Source organism: Botryllus schlosseri, chromosome 11 (assembly GCF_051294905.1).
Source record: "Botryllus schlosseri isolate E-star chromosome 11, Bs_hap1, whole genome shotgun sequence".
In the NCBI taxonomy this organism is placed as follows: domain Eukaryota; kingdom Metazoa; phylum Chordata; class Ascidiacea; order Stolidobranchia; family Styelidae; genus Botryllus; species Botryllus schlosseri.
Window position 1 is genome coordinate 23,008,390 of NC_137246.1, and position 19,895 is coordinate 23,028,284.

Genomic DNA, 19,895 nt, shown 5'->3' on the forward strand with positions numbered 1-19,895 from the left:
GCAATGTATCTGCCATAAAATAGCCGTTTAAGGCCGACTGTTCTGAAAAGTGAGAGCGCTGCAGCAGCATGACCACAACAATTACCAATTACGCCCAGCGATTGTTCAGAACAATGCCGATTCCCAGACTTTCACGACTATTTTGGGATGGTACCATTGCCTGGAAATATACTTTTATTGCGGAATCAGTGCGACACTAGCTTTCGATTAGGACCATACATATCAAATTTCGACGCTTGGATCGCCAGCTATGGGACTATCAATTCTGCTGCTTTTAGCCGGCTCAGCAGTTTGCTTCTCGGCGTATTCAATCGTGAGTCTCGTGTTGCGAATCCATCCGTTGGTTAGTAATCTAAAAATTGTATACAATGGCAGCCGAGGCCAGCACAGCGGTAAAAAAAAAACTTCGCCCGCAAGGGCGCAGTCAAGGGCTTCCGCGAATGGATCCACCAAATTCCTTGTCGACATTTAAAGAGAATGCATTATAAGTCAAATATTTTATGTTGTGCTTGTCAGGTCTCAATAGCAATTTAATGTAATTGAAATTGTAATTGAGCAAAATTTTTGTCAAATTACAATTACAATTACAATTACACAAAATAAAAATGCTTCAATTACAATTAAATTACAATTACATTGAAAAATGTAATTAATTACATTCAATTACAATTACAAATTACAATTGATCCAACTCTGCTGTTCACTAGGGCTCTTCAAAAATGACTTTTTTTCTCAAATAGTACTGGCTACTTGATAAAATTGTTAGGTTACCTAATTTAAGCCTACACACAAAATTTGGGTCAATTCCAGCCAGTAACCGCTTTGCTACAGGAGAAGAAAGTTTATATTTATCATATAAAAATAAATAATGAAAAATTTGAAAATTTTCTGTTCACCCCATGAAAGTGTTAGGCTGTCTATAGAAACGATCCTCACCAAATTTGGTTCAATTCCAACCAGTGGAAGCGGAGTTATTGCCGTCGAAAAATTTGGATTTGAATAAAATAGTATTTACGGTGACTGATTCTTTGTTTATTTATTATAGTTGTGCTCACCGTAAATACTATTTTATTAAAATCAAAATTTTTCGACGGCAATTACTCCGCTTCCACTGGTTTGAATTGAACCAAATTTGGTGAGGATCGTTTCTATAGACAGCCTAACATTTTCATGGGGTGAACAGAAATTTTTTAAATTCTTTATTATTTATTTTTATATGATAAATTGAAACTTTCTTCTCCTGTAGCAAAGCGGTTACTGGCTGGAATTGAACCAAATTTTGTGTGTAGGCCTAAATTAGGTAACCTAACAATTTTATCAAGTAGCCAGTACGATTTGAGAAAAAAAAAGTCATTTTTGAAGAGCCCTACTGTTCACGTTACCCTTCCGCCATATAGCGCCCACGGCCAGGCTGTTTCACACCCTTCCAATGGGTGAAAATGAGTTGAACACATCAATTCTTATGGATACATATCCCTATATAGATTACTAATTTACCCATATGTTAGTTATCTATCTAGAGTCTGTCAGCCGTCAGTAACATCGGATGCAGCAACGAAGACATAGGTGACGCCGTACCGGCTTGTGACGACATAATGAATACTTGTCAATTGTCGATAACATCATAGTTGCGCTAGAACGCACTTTACTGCCATTGCTGTGTACAGCATTAAAATTCTGATGCGACGTTTTAACACTGGCACGGTACTCGTTAACATTAAGTCATACAGCTCATCAACCATTAAATGTGCGATTATTATTCAGCTGTAACTCTAGTAAGAGCAATATGGGCGTATATAACGACGTCATCAATAAAAATTCGATTTGTACCAAATGGCCAATGGTTTGACGTTCGATATTGGTGCACTCGTTACCAGTCCATCGGTGTCGATCAAGTTCATCGGAATATAATATTTTCTCGTTGAAACGAATCGATTAATCGAATTAAACACTGTGCCATGCACATTGCGCCATGCTCATTACGAATTAAACTATGCAGTATGCACATTGCACATTTACAAGTCACAGTGCGCGATAATCCGGGAATACTAGAGTATCAAGCAGACATGAAGAATGAATTAACGAAACAGATGATTACAAATTGGAAATCGCGTATCAAATCAGTAATTTGTCTCCAACATAAAATACCATGGGGTTTTGGGCTACTCTTCTGCCATCCCCTATTTACGCTCGAATATCCTTACTGAAGTGAATGACGATGATGCGCAGTAATGAATTCCAAGTAGCATGCATAATTGCATACTCAATAACACTGTCCAATTTCGCGGCCCGATTAAAGAACTATCACGAAAGAACGAGCATTTGCTCATCCGATTCTTGGCAACGATAAAATGGAATTTCTCGTCATATCGACATGTGCAAGGAAATCACGTTTTATCCTCTCTTCCATTTTGCGTAATACATAGTGATTATTATTTTCGAACCGTATACAATAGGCCAACAAGGTTGTGCTGATGATGAAATTGCGTGTATGCCGAATACCCACAATATTCACAGGTATATTTCGCATGCCGAGGTTCGGCACTCATGTATGAAAATTGAACATTGAACATATGACTGCTGCTGTTGAATCCCCAGGAACATGGTTAGTCGGAAAAGGTAGCGCTAAAGAGGAAAAGATTCTTAATTTCACGAAGGCCTGCAATAGACACTTACGTGACCTTTGACACGAACCAATCAGGTTGCAGCAGGATGTAAACAAAGAACAAGCCCGGGCAAGCTTACTATGAGCTCTTATGGAAAAAGGTTGAAAAATGAAGGTTTTAAGCAAGATTACGTTGAATTGGGGCTGACTGGCCTTAATGAATAGTAATAGCGTAGAGCTAGTATGTGGTTGCAGCTTTTAATCTAGGATGAACAATTGAACATGAATGGTGGCAAGTACGCACCAGCGTGCTGTGTCCAAATGCACGGGTTTTTGACAACTTTTCTGATTAAGCGACGATTGTTGTATACTATACTATAGGATTGTGGTAATGCATATTTTGACGATTTCATAGGCTCCAGGTCTCGAGCAAAATTTTCAAGCATATCTCATGTTCAGAAATATATATACTATAAAAGATAGCTGCTGCCACACATCACAATTTTTGTGTATTGATTATGAAACTTGAAAGCTATGGAGATTCTATCGAATTTATGGATTTGAGTGGAACAGCATCTTCTTCTAACACCGCGGAGAAAGCTACGAAGTATTTCATGGAGCGCTATGCACACGATTTAGGGATAAAGATTGAGGAGACAATCCACTCTTTTTAGAAGCAATATTCTAGTGAACAGCCAATGTTATCGCAACTTGCGGAAAAGTGAGGTAACACACTCAATGGAAATACACGTTCTCGGAAAATCCATTATTGATTCGTCTTGCACTTGTAAGACAGGGTAAGTAAAGAAAAATACATTTTTTCAGAGACTCCTTCAATAGATATTTTAACCATGATTTATTTTCATATTAGGTTCTGATATATGCTCTCATGCATATGCATTGATTAAGACAATCCAGCACCTGAAGCTAAAAGGACTACATTGTGATTTGCATCAGCATCAGTGAGCTCCATCGTGATTGACAAGCAATCTCTCCACCGTACTCGCAACCGATCAACTCCTGCCTCAAGGTAGATTTTGGTGTATCTGGTGTCTTCAGTTCTTTAACATTCCATCAAACACAAATAATCCTAGAACATTTTCATCTGGAGAATTGTTCATTCAACAAATCGGGCATCTAAATGAGCTTCAATAATGCACACCACTGGAATATCTAGACATGCACTGTTGGTACAGACTGACCATGGCACCGCGCAAATACGATCCGTAGCATGCTATTAGGCATTACGATATTGACAATGGAACTGAATTTGCACAATTGCCGAATATGTTGCGTAATTCATTTTTAATTTTCAATCTTGAATTATAGTATGCAATTAGTCCATATATATTTGGTTAGTTGTGATACACAATGCTGCATAGTATGACACCAGACAAAATTTTATACTCCTTGATTCTTCCGATCAGCTGTTCAATATGAATACGTTCTCTCGCCATCTTTCTTGTTGTGGAACAGTCTGGCTCAGGCATTTGACGGTGTGTAAATCACGTGCAGGAATATTTAAATCTAGATTCAATTTCTTGATATCAGACTCAATGGTGAATCCCTTTTCTGCCATGATAGCATTGCCTGGCTCACCATAGCTGAACTCCATCATTTTCTTACATTTCTTGTCGAATCCACATATTTAACTAATATTTCGATCTGAAATGCTCCCTGTGAATAGTTCCTGCACAAAAGTAAGTGTACCACAATCCATCAATCCTTTCAAAGTTGTATGGGATTTATTGACAGTCAATAATCATTCTAGATTTGAGAAATCATGAATGAATGCAAATGGTGCATTTTTAAGAACCACATATCTACATGGCCAAATCGCGATTTAATGAAGCAGTTACATATGGCTGACCCAATGGTTAAATACTATGCTTACAGCAATACTATAAATTTGACGTCAGTAGGATAAGTCTGGCAATTCAGAAAGAATTTAATGTAGTCTAGCATAAAATTTCAGCTTCTCCGCATCTTTTGACATTATGATGCTCCTCTGAGAACTGAACTTCACTAGCAATAATTGTCCGTCAATTTGTAATTTTCCTGGACGAGTTTACTGTTTTGTGCTTCTATACTTCTTCCAGAAATTTGATTTTCTTGCGTTTTATCCATCGACTTCCTCTTTCTGCAGCTTCATAAAAGATATCCATCAAGCCTGCACAAAATATATAATATGTTTATTTTACAGAGCAATACTGCTGTGCAGGCACCTATCAAGGCGTACTCGTCCGACTCGTACAACGTATCACCGCTACCAATTTCAACTATTCGTCTCATTATTGAATATATTGTTTTCAACAATTTCAATACATTACACACCATCAAGCAACAAAACTGGAGTGGAATAAAACGAGACACACACCAAGTCGATTGTGGCATCAAGTGTGACTGCATTTCAGATTGGACTCATTTTGAAACACAGAATTGTTTCATCTAGATCAGTGGTTCCCAACCTTTTTCGACCTATCGCCCCCTTTTCAAGGTCATACCGATCATCGCCCCCCAAATTTTGTGTACCGAAAATTGGGCATACAAACCTGTAATCACCGGCGGGTTGACTAAAAAAAAAGGGTCAAATTTTCGGCTCGATGTCTAATTTGACACACTTTTGTAACTAAATTTCCGTGGGTTGGCTATAAAAAAAATGTCAGCCTTTTTGACGTGTCATCGCCCCCTTCGCTATTTTCGCCCCCCGTCGCCCCCTTTGTCCATTTTCGCCCCCCTAGACCGCCAAATCGCCCACGTTGGGAACCACTGATCTAGATTCTAGATTATGTCACGATTCAATAATTTTGGTACAGTAATAGATTCGTCATTTTCTTCATAAAATGAGATTTCAGATGACTACAAGGAAGTCCACATGCCTTTATCCAGATTTTACATTCTTCCATGCATGTCATTGGCTCTGGGAAAGGTAAAAGCGCACACCAGGAACGGTCTGGGTAGCCATCTCCATGTTACACAGGCTATTAGCACAGTGTTTATCCGGCATTTATCCTGATAGATTCAATACACGAGCTAGAACAAAAAATGACGATTTCAGCTGGGAACGGATCATGTTGCCTAACATATATCATATTAATATGATCATTGAATATGCAGACAAGTGTCCAGTGTAACAGTAATTTGCTAGATAATGATACAGACTGTAGACTACTATATACAAATGTCGATTCCATAAATAGAACGCATATAACGCCACATAATGGATACCATTTATATCCTGACTCAATATTCCTCTAATACATTTTATTCGGTACGACAATCCTATAGTATACGACTAAGGATAATACAGCAATAGTTGCTTCATCCGAAAAGTTGTCAGAAATTCATTCATTTGGACATACCATGCTGATGCGTGCTTGTCATCATTCATGCTTATTGTAGGTGATAACACTGCATATACATACTAGCTCTACGTTATTACCATTCACCAAAGCCAGCTATTCCCAATTCAATGTAATTTTGCTAAAAACCTATATTTTTCAACCCTTTTCCATAAGAGCTCATAGTAAGCTTGCCCGGGTTTGTTCTTTGTTTACATCCTACTGCAACCTGATTGGTTCGTGTCAAAGGTCACGTAAGTGTCTATTGAATTATGTGAGCTCAGCAGATATGGCTGTTGTCTGTATAATAGCATCTTATGAAATACGTCGGAGCCGGAGCTACTCCTCAAATAACTGGCTCCAGCTCCGGCTCCGGCTCCGGCTGAATTTTATGTAGAGCTCCGACTCCGGCTCCAGCTCCGGTAAAAATGCACGGCTCCGGGACTCTGGCTCCGGGCTCCGGCTCCGGCTCCAAAGCCCTGTAGACAGCTACTTGGCCTACAATTAAAAAATATGAAACCATGCTAATTTGACTTTGAGTCAGAGATGATCCCATATAATGGGTAAGCACTGTAGGGATAGTGCGAACGCGTGAAAGGTTGAGGCTCGTGTGCACGCGGACCTTTTTGAAAGGTTTTGTGTGAGCGCGAACGTGAACCTATGACGTCACGTCAAGTCATATTGCTAATTCCAACCCTACATTTCCGTGAAGGGATATGTTAGTGTACAATTTACACGATACCTATATATAGCGACGACTCAGGTCACATTATGCCACAATGCTGAAGTACATCCTGACTTTTTAAACGTCACCAAATGTATCAATTGGAGTAATCAAATAGAATCAGTATCTTCCGTCACTTTGCCAATAATTTCGACGAGAACTTGCAAGGGAATATAAGCTTACCTTACCGATCCAGGCAAGAACGGACAATGTATTCGGCGTCTGACGATTGCTACATTGATATTGGGCAGAGCGTAAAACGGGTTTCTATACTTGCTACGGATATTACCCATAAACAAGTCATACAGTATAGCCAATACCAAATCGCACGGATTTGGTTTTTATGGTACAATAAACATATCAAATTAAGGTGGATCCCGAACGCCGTCCAGATTTTTTACATTAAGGTATACTTTATATCAATTTCATTGACTGGTTGAATAAATATCATTCGCAGAATACCTACATGCAGTGTATTTCGTTCTTGGCGTTGTGTGATTGCGGGTCAAGCAGAGAATAAGAGAGCAGAGAATAAATTAATATTCACAAACGGAAAGCTGAATCTTTCGAGCAAACTTTTGTAACATAATGCAAGTAGAATTTTTGAGATTGGCAACGTGCATGGTCGTTTAGAGTTGATTTTCTTTATGCTACCAGCGCCATTCATAGACTGGTCCGAAGTTGAAATGCAAATGATTTCAACCATGTTATAATGACGTGAAATATTGTACCATATGGAGAAGGTTCACAGTGCAGAACCTACGTACCAAGGTTCGTTTGTGAGCGTGAAATATTGTACCATATGGAGAAGGTTCACAGTGCAGAACCTACGTACCAAGGTTCGTTTGTGAGCGTGAAATATTGTACCATATGGAGAAGGTTCACAGTGCAGAACCTACGTACCAAGGTTCGTTTGTGAGCGTGAACCTCTAGATTTCTGAGGTTCACACACAGAACGCGAACGTCAAAGCACACGTTCACACCATCCCTAGTAAGCAGTTCGCACGTGTTGGTGCGAGGCAATGTCAAAATGGGTCAAATATGTGATCCGGCTGTTAGATATACATGCGATGATGGTGGAGTGTGGATGGATGGATTGTCACGACGGTGCGCAAGAGCTCATGGTGGAAAGTTCCATTATACAATATACATTTCCTTGAGACTTTATAGGTGCTGTGCTGGTGTATAGTTTTGTCGATATGGTAAAATTGGCTTGATATTATGACACCGTTATTCTGCATTGCTTTTATATATGCTGGTGTAGTATCAGCGGTTACGACACATACAGATAACAACCTCCGCCTAATGCGAAGCATATCAGCCCTAGGGAGACGAAGCGAAGCTATCCTGTAAATCAGTGGTTCCAATACTTTTTGGCTTGTGGCACACTATAGACAAAATATAAAACCCTCGCGGCTTAAAAACTATTCACGTGGTAATGAGATGGCTATGCTTGTTTATTTATACGAACATAAATTCGACTGAAACCGGGTTTAATTGCTGTCAAACATATCCACATTTCGTCGTTTTCCAAGCAGTGTCTTTCGTTCACGATTTCTTGTTTATGCGTTGATTTGAAACGAATCAAAAGGATTTCTTCGATATATAGTAGCCCAATTCTGATGTGGACATTAGCCTACCCATCGGCAATGTCATGACTGGTTTCATGGACATGATCCCGTGTGCTTATTTATCAGCTATTGAAGAAGGCCGCTTTTAAAGTCGGATATAGTATCAAACTGAGATTTCACACCCTTCCAATAGGTGAAAATGAGTTGAACACACCTATGGATATCAGACATGGGGTAATCGCGATTAGTAATCGTAATGGATTACGACGATTACAGCATTTTCAAGTAATCGTAATCGCAATCGATTACATTCGAAAAAAAACCAAAGTAATCGTAATCGTAATCGTCTACTTCACATATCTAATCGATTTCTTTGTGAAAGAACGATTACTTTTTATTTGTACAATGAATATGACATAACCGAACATTCGTGAACAAGGAAGAGATATTATACCAGGTTATTGATAGCGCAAACGGTTGATTTTCGAACGCCACTGCTCTTTATTATGTCACAAGTATTAAGCTTTGCTCGTCCTTGCGTAAGAAGTATCCACATGTAGTAAATATATATTCGATGTACATTGTTGCGTGATTGTTAGAACAGTGTAAGCCATGTTGAATATCAGGATATCAATATACTTTAGACGCCACTACCTCGCAGCAAGATAATAATCACCACTCTGCCTAGTTTCCAATAGTAACTTATGTATTGATGTTCGGTTATGTTTAGTTAAACGCAGTTTGACCGTTGCTGCTTGGCGAGCAGTAGGCCGATCTATGTAGTGTACGTATGTATTGTACGTATGTATTGTACGTATACCGGACAAAGATTTGAAATTTTGTACTCGTCAAATAAAACATTACGATGGTTAAAATCAACAGCTGCTGATATATATCATAGCCGAGCCGTTCTTTGCCGTTTCTCGTAACGGCAGCTTGCAGTATCTGTATTAAGTGAAAGGTCGAATTTTAAGCTCACTTTATTTCATTCTCATATGACTCTACTTGAAACGGGCGCCAATCGTTATTTCACAATTCTTCACTCGACATTTAGACCTGTCGCCATAGCCATCCGCTTATACACCATGTTAGCGTGGGTTGAAGGTACAATCAGGACCAAAACAGCAATTCATCCCTCACTCCAAACGTTGGTATTGGTAGGGTTGTAACCAAGTCACAATGTTCCGAGTCACAAGTCAATCTCACTTTTATAGTTTTGACTCGAGTCAAGTCTAGTCATTTTCAATTCACCCCCGAGTGAAGTCCGAGTCCAAGTCAGCTAGTATAAGGTCGAGTCCGAGTCATAGTGTTTGACTCGAGTACGAGTCAAAGTCGTTATGTTCATAGACCAGTTTTCAGATCGATCCGGTTCAACCCACTTTTTCAACTCTGCTCGAGTGATATAGAATGGCTCGTATTCATAATATCGTAATTTTCATCAGTTTTCACAGTTTACGGCACTAGTTCCAAGTATCAGGACTGATAGGCGAAATATAAATAATGTGGTAACTTTACTATTCTTCGAAGTTACATGGAATGTCTGTCTTGGCCGTTCTAGTCTCAAGTCAGATGACTTGGTTCGAGTCGAGTCAATTAACGCATTTGAAAAAATGACTCGAGTCAAGTCTAATCACCAAAAAATTGCAACTAGAGTCGAGTCATGAGTCGAGTCATTACAACCCTGGGTATTGGGGCCCCATAGGGTGGTCAGTTTTCAAGTTGATGACTGAATTTCGTCAATAATATTGGTAATTGCATTATATTGCTATTCATACAGATTTACCGGTAGAGCTGGGGGCACGTAATTCATAATTATAGCTTCTGGTATGTTGTTATAATTACTTTATTGTATGTTGTTAATTCGTGACCTCCCGTGTTTTATATAATCAAAAGATACCGTAGTCGCCCAAACGCAGCAGACTAAAAGAAAAACTTTCGAGAGACGCACACACAAATTGTCATGTCTTCACTTTTCATTCCTCTGTGAGTGCCCCAAGTGGCATTTGCATTGTTGGGGCTCAGATTGGAAGGACCGGACTATTCGTCACGCCCACAGAGCGCGGCTACTGACAATAGACACATACCCAAAGTTTTGGCCAAGGTCATTATTTGGTAGCACACTTTGTGGAGTTGCATGTTGGCCGAAATTGCATACGTCTTTTGGTGTATCGTGGCGGGGTAATGACCGCCCACGAAATGCCTATTCCTACAAATTATGCGTGCCTTTTTTGAGGGGGAGAGGCATGCATTTCAAAATCAAGCTATTTAGTGACATTAAATCCCGAAGCTCGAAGAAAATTTTCAAGTTAATTAACTCTCTTGAAAATACTCTATATTAATTTATGTTGATTTACGAAATACTTCTGAGTCCCCTTAGAGCTCGCTCCTGGTCCTATTGGGGAGTTTGGGGTGTGGCAGTTACGGACCTGGGAAGAATGCAAATCGTTGGGTACAACGAATAGTCCTCTATAGAGTTGGGCAATATGCACATTATGACGTAACAAGCAAATGACGTATGATTTATAAGGAAAGTTGATATCTCATTAGACCTTTTCATCGCAAGCCTTATATTGTATTCCAATGTCTCTTCTAAAATTAGTTCTAAGAAAAACAAATGTAATCGTGAGTAATCGTGATTACTTTTGAAATGTAATCGTAATCGTAATCGACTACTTCCTGATTTTGCTGTAATCGTAATCGTAATCGTAATCGCGGGATTCACAAGTAATCGTAATCGCAATCGATTACATTCGTGAAGTAATCACCCCATGTCTGATGGATATATATCCCATGGGTGTATATAGTGGGTTCTGTTTGCGTCTTATGGGATTTCTTGGGGTGGTACGCGAAAGCAGTACCCATTACACCCCTGAGACATATCTCCATAACAAAACATAATCCAGGGTAATAATGATGATGGTCTTACCCAATCAAGACAGATTAAGGCGTCCATGGGAATTATCATTATGGATGCATGATCCTTGCACAAGAAGGAGATAGATAAAAATAAATCAGCGGACTCGATTGTAAATCCCATAAACAGGCCAAATGCAACACACAGGCATCATTTTCGCTGGTTGCCCGACATTTGAATATGCGACAAAATGAAAAACGACCGTTGAGCATACGACACAATAACATGGGGACATATGATCATGGTCACTCATGGGGACACTTGACAATGTTTACATATGAGCATGCTGGTTACAGTCATAAGAGCATAGGGCCACATAAGCATGGTGAGAGTGTGGCATGTGCCACTTGAGAGTTAGACACTTTAGCATGCCACAATTGAGCATCACGACATATCCGCATGCGACATTTAATCATGCGACACGATTGAGCATTACGACACGTCCGCATGCGACATTAAATCATGCGACAATTGAGCATTACCACACTTCAGCTTGGGACACGTGTGGCTAATGTAACTATGATGAATTGTCGCCATGCCGATGAGTCCAAATGCTCATGTGTCACCATGCTTATTTGACTCCATGCTCAATTGTCGTGTATGCAAGATCATCAATTTCCAAAACGATCGAAATATGTAAGATCCCATACTCATGATAATTCGTTCGTTTTAAATGCGACAATAACTGGCGTGCGATATTTAAGATATAGAATATTATAATGACATCTCTATATACAAAACCATGATCAGATAATTGTTATGAATCGATACACATAATGACCTCATGTCTCGCACTACCGGAATTTCAGCATGAACATGAACTGTCGGTCGTGATAGCGTCATTAAGCTGAGTTACATTGTTTCAAATAACGTAACTCCGCGTGGACGGGGTTCAATGCAATTCTTGCACAGTGCATTTTATGTTTAAAACGGTGATATAGCTTAGACAGTTGGATGATGTTTCGCCATTCATACGTGGAGCTTGTAATGTTTTTTACGTGTTGTTCTACCTTTTCCTTTGTCACGATCAGTCCAGAATTTGTGTATCAGGTAAATACTTTTATTAGTTAATAGCATATCCCATAAAATAGTAATGTAGCTGATCTTCTTACCATGTAATCTAACCCACAAGTTTAGCGCTAAACGGACAAACTTTGCAACAGCGAAATCTACATCTATTAGCGGTTGCCAATCTGGGGTCCTCGAACCAAGTAGGAGTTATTGTAGATGTTCGTATCGTCCGTACATCGAGTGGCTATTTTTACCTATGATATAGGGTTACCATATTTTTGAAATCGGATGAGAGGACACATTTTATAAGTTACAAAAGCTATAATAACGGACGACAAAACGGGTAATTTGTAGGGATGGTGTGGTGCGTTCTTTGTGTGAACCTCAGGAATTTAGAGGTTCGCGTTTGCAAACGAACCCTGGTAGATTCTGCACTAAGAACCTTTTTCATAAATCACAATTTCTCACGTCATTATAATGTGTTTGGTTAAAATTCGTTCTATTTAACTTTGGAAGGCCCTCTGCGTGGTGCTGACAACGAGAAAAAAATCGGCACCAAACGAGCATGCACCTTTTCAAAAATCAAATATGTTTTGTTAGAAAAGTTTGCTCAAAATACTCAGCTTTCCGTTTGTGAATACTTAGTGACTCTCTGCGGTGAGCTTGGCACACAACAGTAAAAATCATTTTATCCATGATTGACATCAACTAAATTGATATAAAGAATTCATAGCTGTCTAATGTAAGAAGTATAGAATTTTGAGATTGGCAAGGTGCATGCTCGTTCAGTCTTCATTTTTTTATGCTTCCAGCGCCATGCATAGAGTGGTCTGAAGTGGTCTTTACCTCGGAATCAAAAGCGCACAAGTACAACACGCTCGCGTCCACGTCGTCCAAATATCATATGATCGACCGAAAAGATCATCGCACTATCAAATATGCCGGATCTGACGTGTGGAACAGTATCCCACCGGCCTGTCGACGACCATGTCCAGTGTCCACATTCAAGTCGAAGTACAAGCAATTACTACTAAATAAATAATAGTCCGTCCACTAAATTACCGGACCACGACCTGACCTATCGATATCGCCTTCCATGATATGCCACCTCATTTTTTGTCGCTTGCTTCTTTCTGTACTATCTACTTTTACTTTTCATTCAGTGTGCAGTGCATGCCTCCTCTTTACATCGCCTAGGCCAAGGTGGGTGTCTCATTCCATAGACTACTCCAAGTCGCTTCGAAACCTCCGTATCTATTCATTGTATCGCACTTTATGTGCTGCATTGTAATGATAAAAATTGCTAATAAACCAATGATGATGATGAAAGTTGAAATGCTAAGAATTTCAACAAAATATGTTATAATGACGTGGGAAATTGTAATGTATTAAAAAGGTTCACAGTGCAAAAGTTACTGAGGTTCGTTTGTAAACTTGAAACTTGAATTTTCTGGGGTTCATCCCATCTCTATAGAGAATACATTGTCCGGTCTAGTCTATGGACCAGGGGTGGCCAACGTGGAATCGTGTGCTCCTCACGAAAGAGATTTGTTTCTGGTACGTTAGGGCGATTCCAATATCTTTGCATTAAACTGGCAATCCTGATGGGAGTTCAAGAAATAACAGCATGCACCAAAGTGACTAATACCAAGATGCATCAACATTTGTAACTTGCCCTAAATTTTCGAAAACACTCCGTCAATCAACTTAACCGGTGAATCGGGTAACACAGGCTAAGAAATGTCAAATATTTGATAGTAATATGTGAACTACCATTATTAATGAAGAAATTCATTCTTGAATCTGAAAAAATTTTGCCTCTTCTCCTGACCATGACCAATCCTAGCTACTATTCCTAAAATGAACACTCGCGATTTCGGTGTGTGTATATGTAAGCCGATATGGAAATGTAGATTAGTCCGGAGTTCACCAGAAATGGACATGAACACAGTGGACAGTTTAACATGGGTATTTGGCCAGTAGTTAGTTCATTATGACTAGGGGTAATCCTACCTATGGTGACCGCTGACAAAAGACAATATAAAGACACAGGTCCAAAATAAGGACAAATCTTATAAGGACAATGCAATTTTATAAGACTTATTGACCCTTAAAATTAAGAATAAAGCTATATTAGGGACGCCATAGCAACCCATTGGTTATATATGGTGGGTATATTTAACTTTATTCATATCAGCGTGTACCTGTACTGTGTAAATGTACAAATTGTACATGTATAGCATTAATTTCCATGTCCATATCTTACTACTACCTTGGAAGATGTATTTCCAGCCATGTTTCATGAAACTTTTGTTGTTTCTGAACAATCTTGGTGAAGTTCATCAGCACATGGGAGGTATTATCGGTGAAATTAACAATTGTAATAATGAGTATGGGTCACGAACATGTTGTTGGTGTCCTTATCTAGAATACGGTGTCTTGATATCTATGATCAAGATCATTTCAAATCTGAAAGATATTTAATTAACATCCCTGTGCTCGTGTGCTGCCCCTTATAACGCAACCTGCATTCGTTAGGCACCCGCCATGTGGTTCCGGCGCGAACGAGCTTGGACATCGCACCTCGACCACTTATAAGAGGGGTCACTCGACCAAATTCTAACCTGCTAGTGTTGCAACAGCGGAACGTTCCACTATATTAGGCTTACCATATTTTGGAAATCAAAAAAGAGGACACTTTTTCAGAAATTTGCAACTTGCAAAACCGGAGTGAAATTCTCAAAAACCGGTTAATTTTTCCCACTTTGTGATCGGTTGACTAAAAAAAAAAAAAAAAAAAAAAGGTCATCTTTTCCGCTCAGAGCTCAAAATAACGTTTTTTACTCCACATTGCCAGGCGGATGACTAAAAAAAAAAAAAGGTCATCTCTTCCGCTCAGATCTCAAAATACCGATTTTCTCTCCGCATCGGCATGTGGTTGACTAAAAAAAAAAAGGTCGTCACTTCTGCCCAGAGCTCAAAATACCGTTTTTCTCTCCACATTGCCAGGTGGATGACTAAAAAATAAAAAAAATAGGTCATCTTTTCGCTCAGAGCTACATTCACCGTTTTTCACTACGAAATATCCGCCGGAGCGGCACTTCTGTGCTAATTTGCGGCATATCACTCGCAATTTGCTCTAAATCTGACCTAAATTTTCAAAAATAAGGACAAAATCTCAAAAAAGAGGACAAAAGGGCGTCCTCCGAGGACACTTTCAAAAAAGTCAAAAAAGAGGACAAATCCTCTTAAAAGAGGACGTATGGTAAGCCTACACTATATGGTACTCGCCACCGCATGTTTTACATCTACGTTGCCTGGAGAAATGTTTTGCGAGTGTCAAATCTCTTTCTGCAGTTTGTTTCAGAATCGTTCAACTTCACCCGTGATCGCAGTGTGACGTATTGCGATGACGCTAAAAATTCGTCGTTGCATATCAGCCCCGAAGCTCAACTCGTTGCTGATGAAGTATCATGGTAACACTTGATAATAAAAGGACTTGTCCTATTTTGCGATACTATGCTTCAGGAGTGCCGATGAACACTCATCGATTCCCTATAAACTTAGCTCGCACCATCTTCCACATCTGCGTGATAACTTTAAGTTAATTTATAAGTAACGAAGCCATTTATTGTACCCGGCATTAGATAATATAATTTCCTCACAACGATTATTTCAATCGCAGTCCAGCATATTTTACCAGACTATCAACTCATATACTATTAAAAGTATTATCTTCAATTCAATTTTTACACAGAACCAACGTAATTCTGTCCAGCAATAAATCCTGCCATCGTGCATAAGAGCCTAGAATTATTCAATATTGACCGACAAATACATCTTTCGACTGACAGGTGGACAAAACGAGCTTCCGTCCTACAAGCGCTCTTGAATGCAATCAGCGTACTCATTTTGATATCATGGAGTGACGTGATCGGACGTCGCAATGCTCTTTTGTTTCCTGTGATCGGAAGCTTTCTATGCGCCATCATTTTAGCGATCAATATACATTTCAGGCATGTACATTCCTTGCAATTGTCGGCATTCGCCAATCAAAGTAGCTATAGTACTATAAAAGTTACAAAAGGCTGTCTATAATTTCAGCAATACAAACCAGGGTTGTAACCCAGTCACAAGGTTCCGAGTCACAAGTCAATCTCACTTTTATAGTTTGACTCGAGTCAAGTCGAGTCATTTTCAATTCACCACCGAGTCATGTCCGAGTCGTAGTCAGCGAGTAGAGGGTCAAGTCCGAGTCATAGTGTTTTAACTCGAGTCCGAGTCACGTCATTTTGTTCGCTGTTCAATTTTCAGTTCAATCCGGTTCAACCCACCTTTTCAACTCTGGTCGAGTGATATAGAATGGCTCGCCTTTATAATATAGTAGTTTTCCCAACTTTTAACTGCTTCTGGCGTTATTTTCCAAATATCAGAACTGATAGACGAAATACCAATAATGTGCTAACTTTACTATTATTCGTAGTTACGATGAAATGTCTGTCCTAAAGTCTCGAGTCATATGACTTGGTTCGAGTCCTGCACAATGACTCGAGTAAAAGTCGAGTCAATACAGAAACTGACTCGAGTCGAGTCGAGTCATTTTACGCATTTGAAAAAATGACTCGTGTCAAGTCGAGTCACCAAAAACATCACGACTCGAGTCATTACAAACCTGATACTAACTACACAAGAACTTTCGCGGAATCATATTTACTAAATATCTGTTCAGAGTATCGCTAATACTATACTTGGCGTCGGCCGTAATTTATGGCGCGACTGGGGGATGGGCGACGTTGATGGGTATTGCAACAGCTCACCTCAGCGACACGATTGCAAGGGAAGAACGAGGTCACAGGTTAGCATGGTGAGTGCTAGAAGATATATGCGCTGAGTATGGGTTGCATTTAGGTATACTATACTTGAGGTCTGCTCGGCGCTGGGCGGTGGAATATCACAAATCGGCACTGGTTACTGGGCACGTCATTATGGATTTTTTTCACCCTCCATATTCATGTCGTGTTGCTCAGTGGCTGCTTTGATTTGTACTATTTTGCTAAGGAGCAAACAAGCGGATACCCAGCGTCTGCTAAACGATTCGGCTTTACGCGTTGAAGATCAGGAGGTAGAAACGACAAGACTAGTGAAGTCCGGCGTGAAGTCAATTTTTAAGCAGCTTCGCGAAATATTTCGGATCTACACCACGAATTCCTGCGAATGCGACGGGTGTGAAGGTGCAGTTCCAAGTTTATAGTCGTGTATGCAAGATCATCGATTTCCAAAACGATCGAAATTTGTAAGATCCCATACTCATGAAAATTCGTTTGTTTTAAATGCGACAATAACTGGCGTGCAATATTTAAAAATATAGGATATTATAATGATGAGCGGCTTCATTATTTTCATCCGCTCATGGCACACAATCCACCATAGTCTTTTGCGTAAAGACGAAGGAACAGCGACCCTTCGAGACATGCCACAAACGAGACTCAAAGCCAGTGTCTCGTGTTGGTGTCCTAGGATTAACCAACTGCGCGGACTCCCCCTCTATATACCACAATGATTACCGGGTTACTTAAATGATCATTTATGCGTAGCTGAAGTATCTCGGTAATGTTGTGGGGCATTTAGTGTTAGTGACGACAAGCAGTATAATTCAACACGCGGAATTTATCTTGAATACATCATCTCCAAATTCAAGCTCATATACGGATTAAAATATCGTAGAAGTTTGCAGTCCACGCGAAATCGCATATATATGTGTGTGTAGTATTATTTTCGTGATATATCATGAATGTTCTTCGTCCATGGCACAAAAGCATTTATGCGTGATAAACGCCACGCTACCCACTGCTTTATCTATAATAATAATGATTACTCTGGCTGCAGCAAGATCGTGAATCCCAATCGAGACAGAATGCTTCATTGATAGAAGTTAGTGTTTCAAGTCCTCACTTCATCCCATGCTCAAGCACATCTTTGGCGTGCACTTGCATGCTGCTAATATGAACATTTAGTGGATACATACACACGCCGTGAACAACGGTTATATAATTTTAATTGTGGTTTGTCCATTTAGTCGTTCTCTTATGATAATATCGTCTTGTTTTAACGGGACAGGAGGTAAATGCAGGAATCTCGTCGGAAAATCGAAAAGCAGAGTCTGGAGACTTTGGTTTTATCTGCTAACTTACGTTGTATATATGGCGGCTGTAGATGGTTATGAAGATCTTATGACGATGTTTTTAGTAAGCATGCCGCTGTGCTTCAGTCCTAACTTGGTGGGAATACAAGCGGTTAGTGAGCATTTTAGGTTACTTGCTTGCGAATAACAACTAAACCCGTTTTGTTATTGTTTCGCAGGGTCTGAGTTCAGTGGTTACGTTGATTTCACCGATTGTCGTAAATATTTACCGATTGGGATTTCATATCTCTAATCAAACGATATTGTTGACCGGAATATTCTATAGAATTGTATTCTGTGCTTTATTCCTCCTTGCAAAGGACGCCGTTCTGATATTTGTCGGTAAGGTCGTCGTGTTACTTTCGAGGGGTATCAAAAGGCAGGCATGCACTAGAACTGCAGGCATTCGTACTTGTATGACTGAGTCTACACTTATGAACCCGACACCCCGACATGGCGATATAATGATCCTCTGTTTCAGCGACTGCGCTTGGGATGTTTACCTGCATCACCATGCCATTCATACGCGTTCAAATATCTGATTTGGTTTCTCAAAGTGAACAAGGTATGAGGGTTAGCACCACGACAGGCCTAGTACTGCAGTAGGAAATGAGGGTACTGCTGGCTCAGTCTTCTCGACAATGTCTTACAACGCTACTGATAATTTTTCATTGGTTATTTCACTTGTCTACAATGGGAAAGCATGGTAAAAAGAAATTCCTTTTACGCTTGCCTGCTCTTTATATATGAACAATTCAAAATAGATAAGACCGACATCATCCAATCAGTTGATTTCCAATACTAAATCCCCTCCCCGGTCATTTCCGATACCGCACAGAGGCTGTATTGTTCACGCGTAGACGAATGAGTCGAACTCATAATGTTATACCTAAACTAAATGTAATTTTCATGTAATACGCTATTCGTTGCTATTGAAGGTGAAGTAATTGCAAATGTAACTTCCAGGGCCAGCACTTGCCTTGGTTCCATGTATCGCGAAGCTTGTGAACACTGTTTCACCAGTAATATTACTTACGATATATCCGGCAACATTGTACATACTTCCATCCTTCATCTGGGTCGTGATTGCAGTATACTTCTTGGTTGCATTGCTTATCATGGTGTAAGTATATATATACCGAGTATATATTTTCTTCGCAATTCTTTATAAATGGAAATGTGCACTTAACTCGGATGAGAATCGAGTGCTGAAATGTTCTATTGTTGCCGTCGTAATTTTGAGAAATATTTTTACTTAATAGTAGCGTATATATTGACTTTGTTTTTAGGACCGTGTGGATTGCAGATAAAGTCAATGACAAAACCGTAGATCAGAATGTTCTGTGAAAGACCTATGAACTGCCAATCGAATATCGGAAAGATATGCCTCGCCAATCTAGCCTACTCCAATAGACGATATGAGTGATTACCGTTGGTCTACTGCAGGATGCCTGTTTTTATGTGAATTGCCACATTTTTCAAATAAATATATGCTTGTATGTAGGCGTGAGTTTACATTTCTACATTTACGAAGTTATACATTTGCAT

The 19,895-nt window shown here is 39.6% G+C and overlaps 1 protein-coding gene and 3 long non-coding RNA genes across 4 annotated transcripts; 3 read left to right on the forward strand and 1 right to left on the reverse strand.

Moving 5' to 3' along the window:
- The first annotated feature begins 2,866 nt into the window (after positions 1–2,866).
- LOC145450909 (uncharacterized) lies at positions 2,867–5,021 on the forward strand. Its single transcript, XR_013918632.1, has 3 exons — positions 2,867–3,402; positions 3,477–3,635; positions 4,809–5,021. It is a non-coding gene; the product is annotated as an uncharacterized LOC145450909 (long non-coding RNA).
- LOC145450910 (uncharacterized) lies at positions 4,332–5,974 on the reverse strand. Its single transcript, XR_013918633.1, has 2 exons — positions 5,485–5,974; positions 4,332–4,775 (listed from the first exon to the last, which is right to left on the reverse strand). It is a non-coding gene; the product is annotated as an uncharacterized LOC145450910 (long non-coding RNA).
- Positions 5,975–12,092: 6,118 nt separating this feature from the next.
- Positions 12,093–16,245, forward strand: LOC145451191 (uncharacterized). Its single transcript, XR_013918714.1, has 3 exons — positions 12,093–12,205; positions 15,524–15,642; positions 16,021–16,245. It is a non-coding gene; the product is annotated as an uncharacterized LOC145451191 (long non-coding RNA).
- Positions 16,246–16,896: 651 nt separating this feature from the next.
- LOC145449458 (proton-coupled folate transporter-like) lies at positions 16,897–19,888 on the forward strand. Its single transcript, XM_080327823.1, has 7 exons — positions 16,897–17,021; positions 17,075–17,397; positions 18,284–18,459; positions 18,527–18,689; positions 18,829–18,912; positions 19,314–19,470; positions 19,637–19,888. The coding sequence occupies exons 1-7, from the start codon at positions 16,963–16,965 to the stop codon at positions 19,692–19,694; spliced, it is 1,020 nt and encodes a 339-aa protein (XP_080183949.1). The 5' UTR covers positions 16,897–16,962; the 3' UTR covers positions 19,695–19,888.
- Positions 19,889–19,895: the final 7 nt, after the last annotated feature.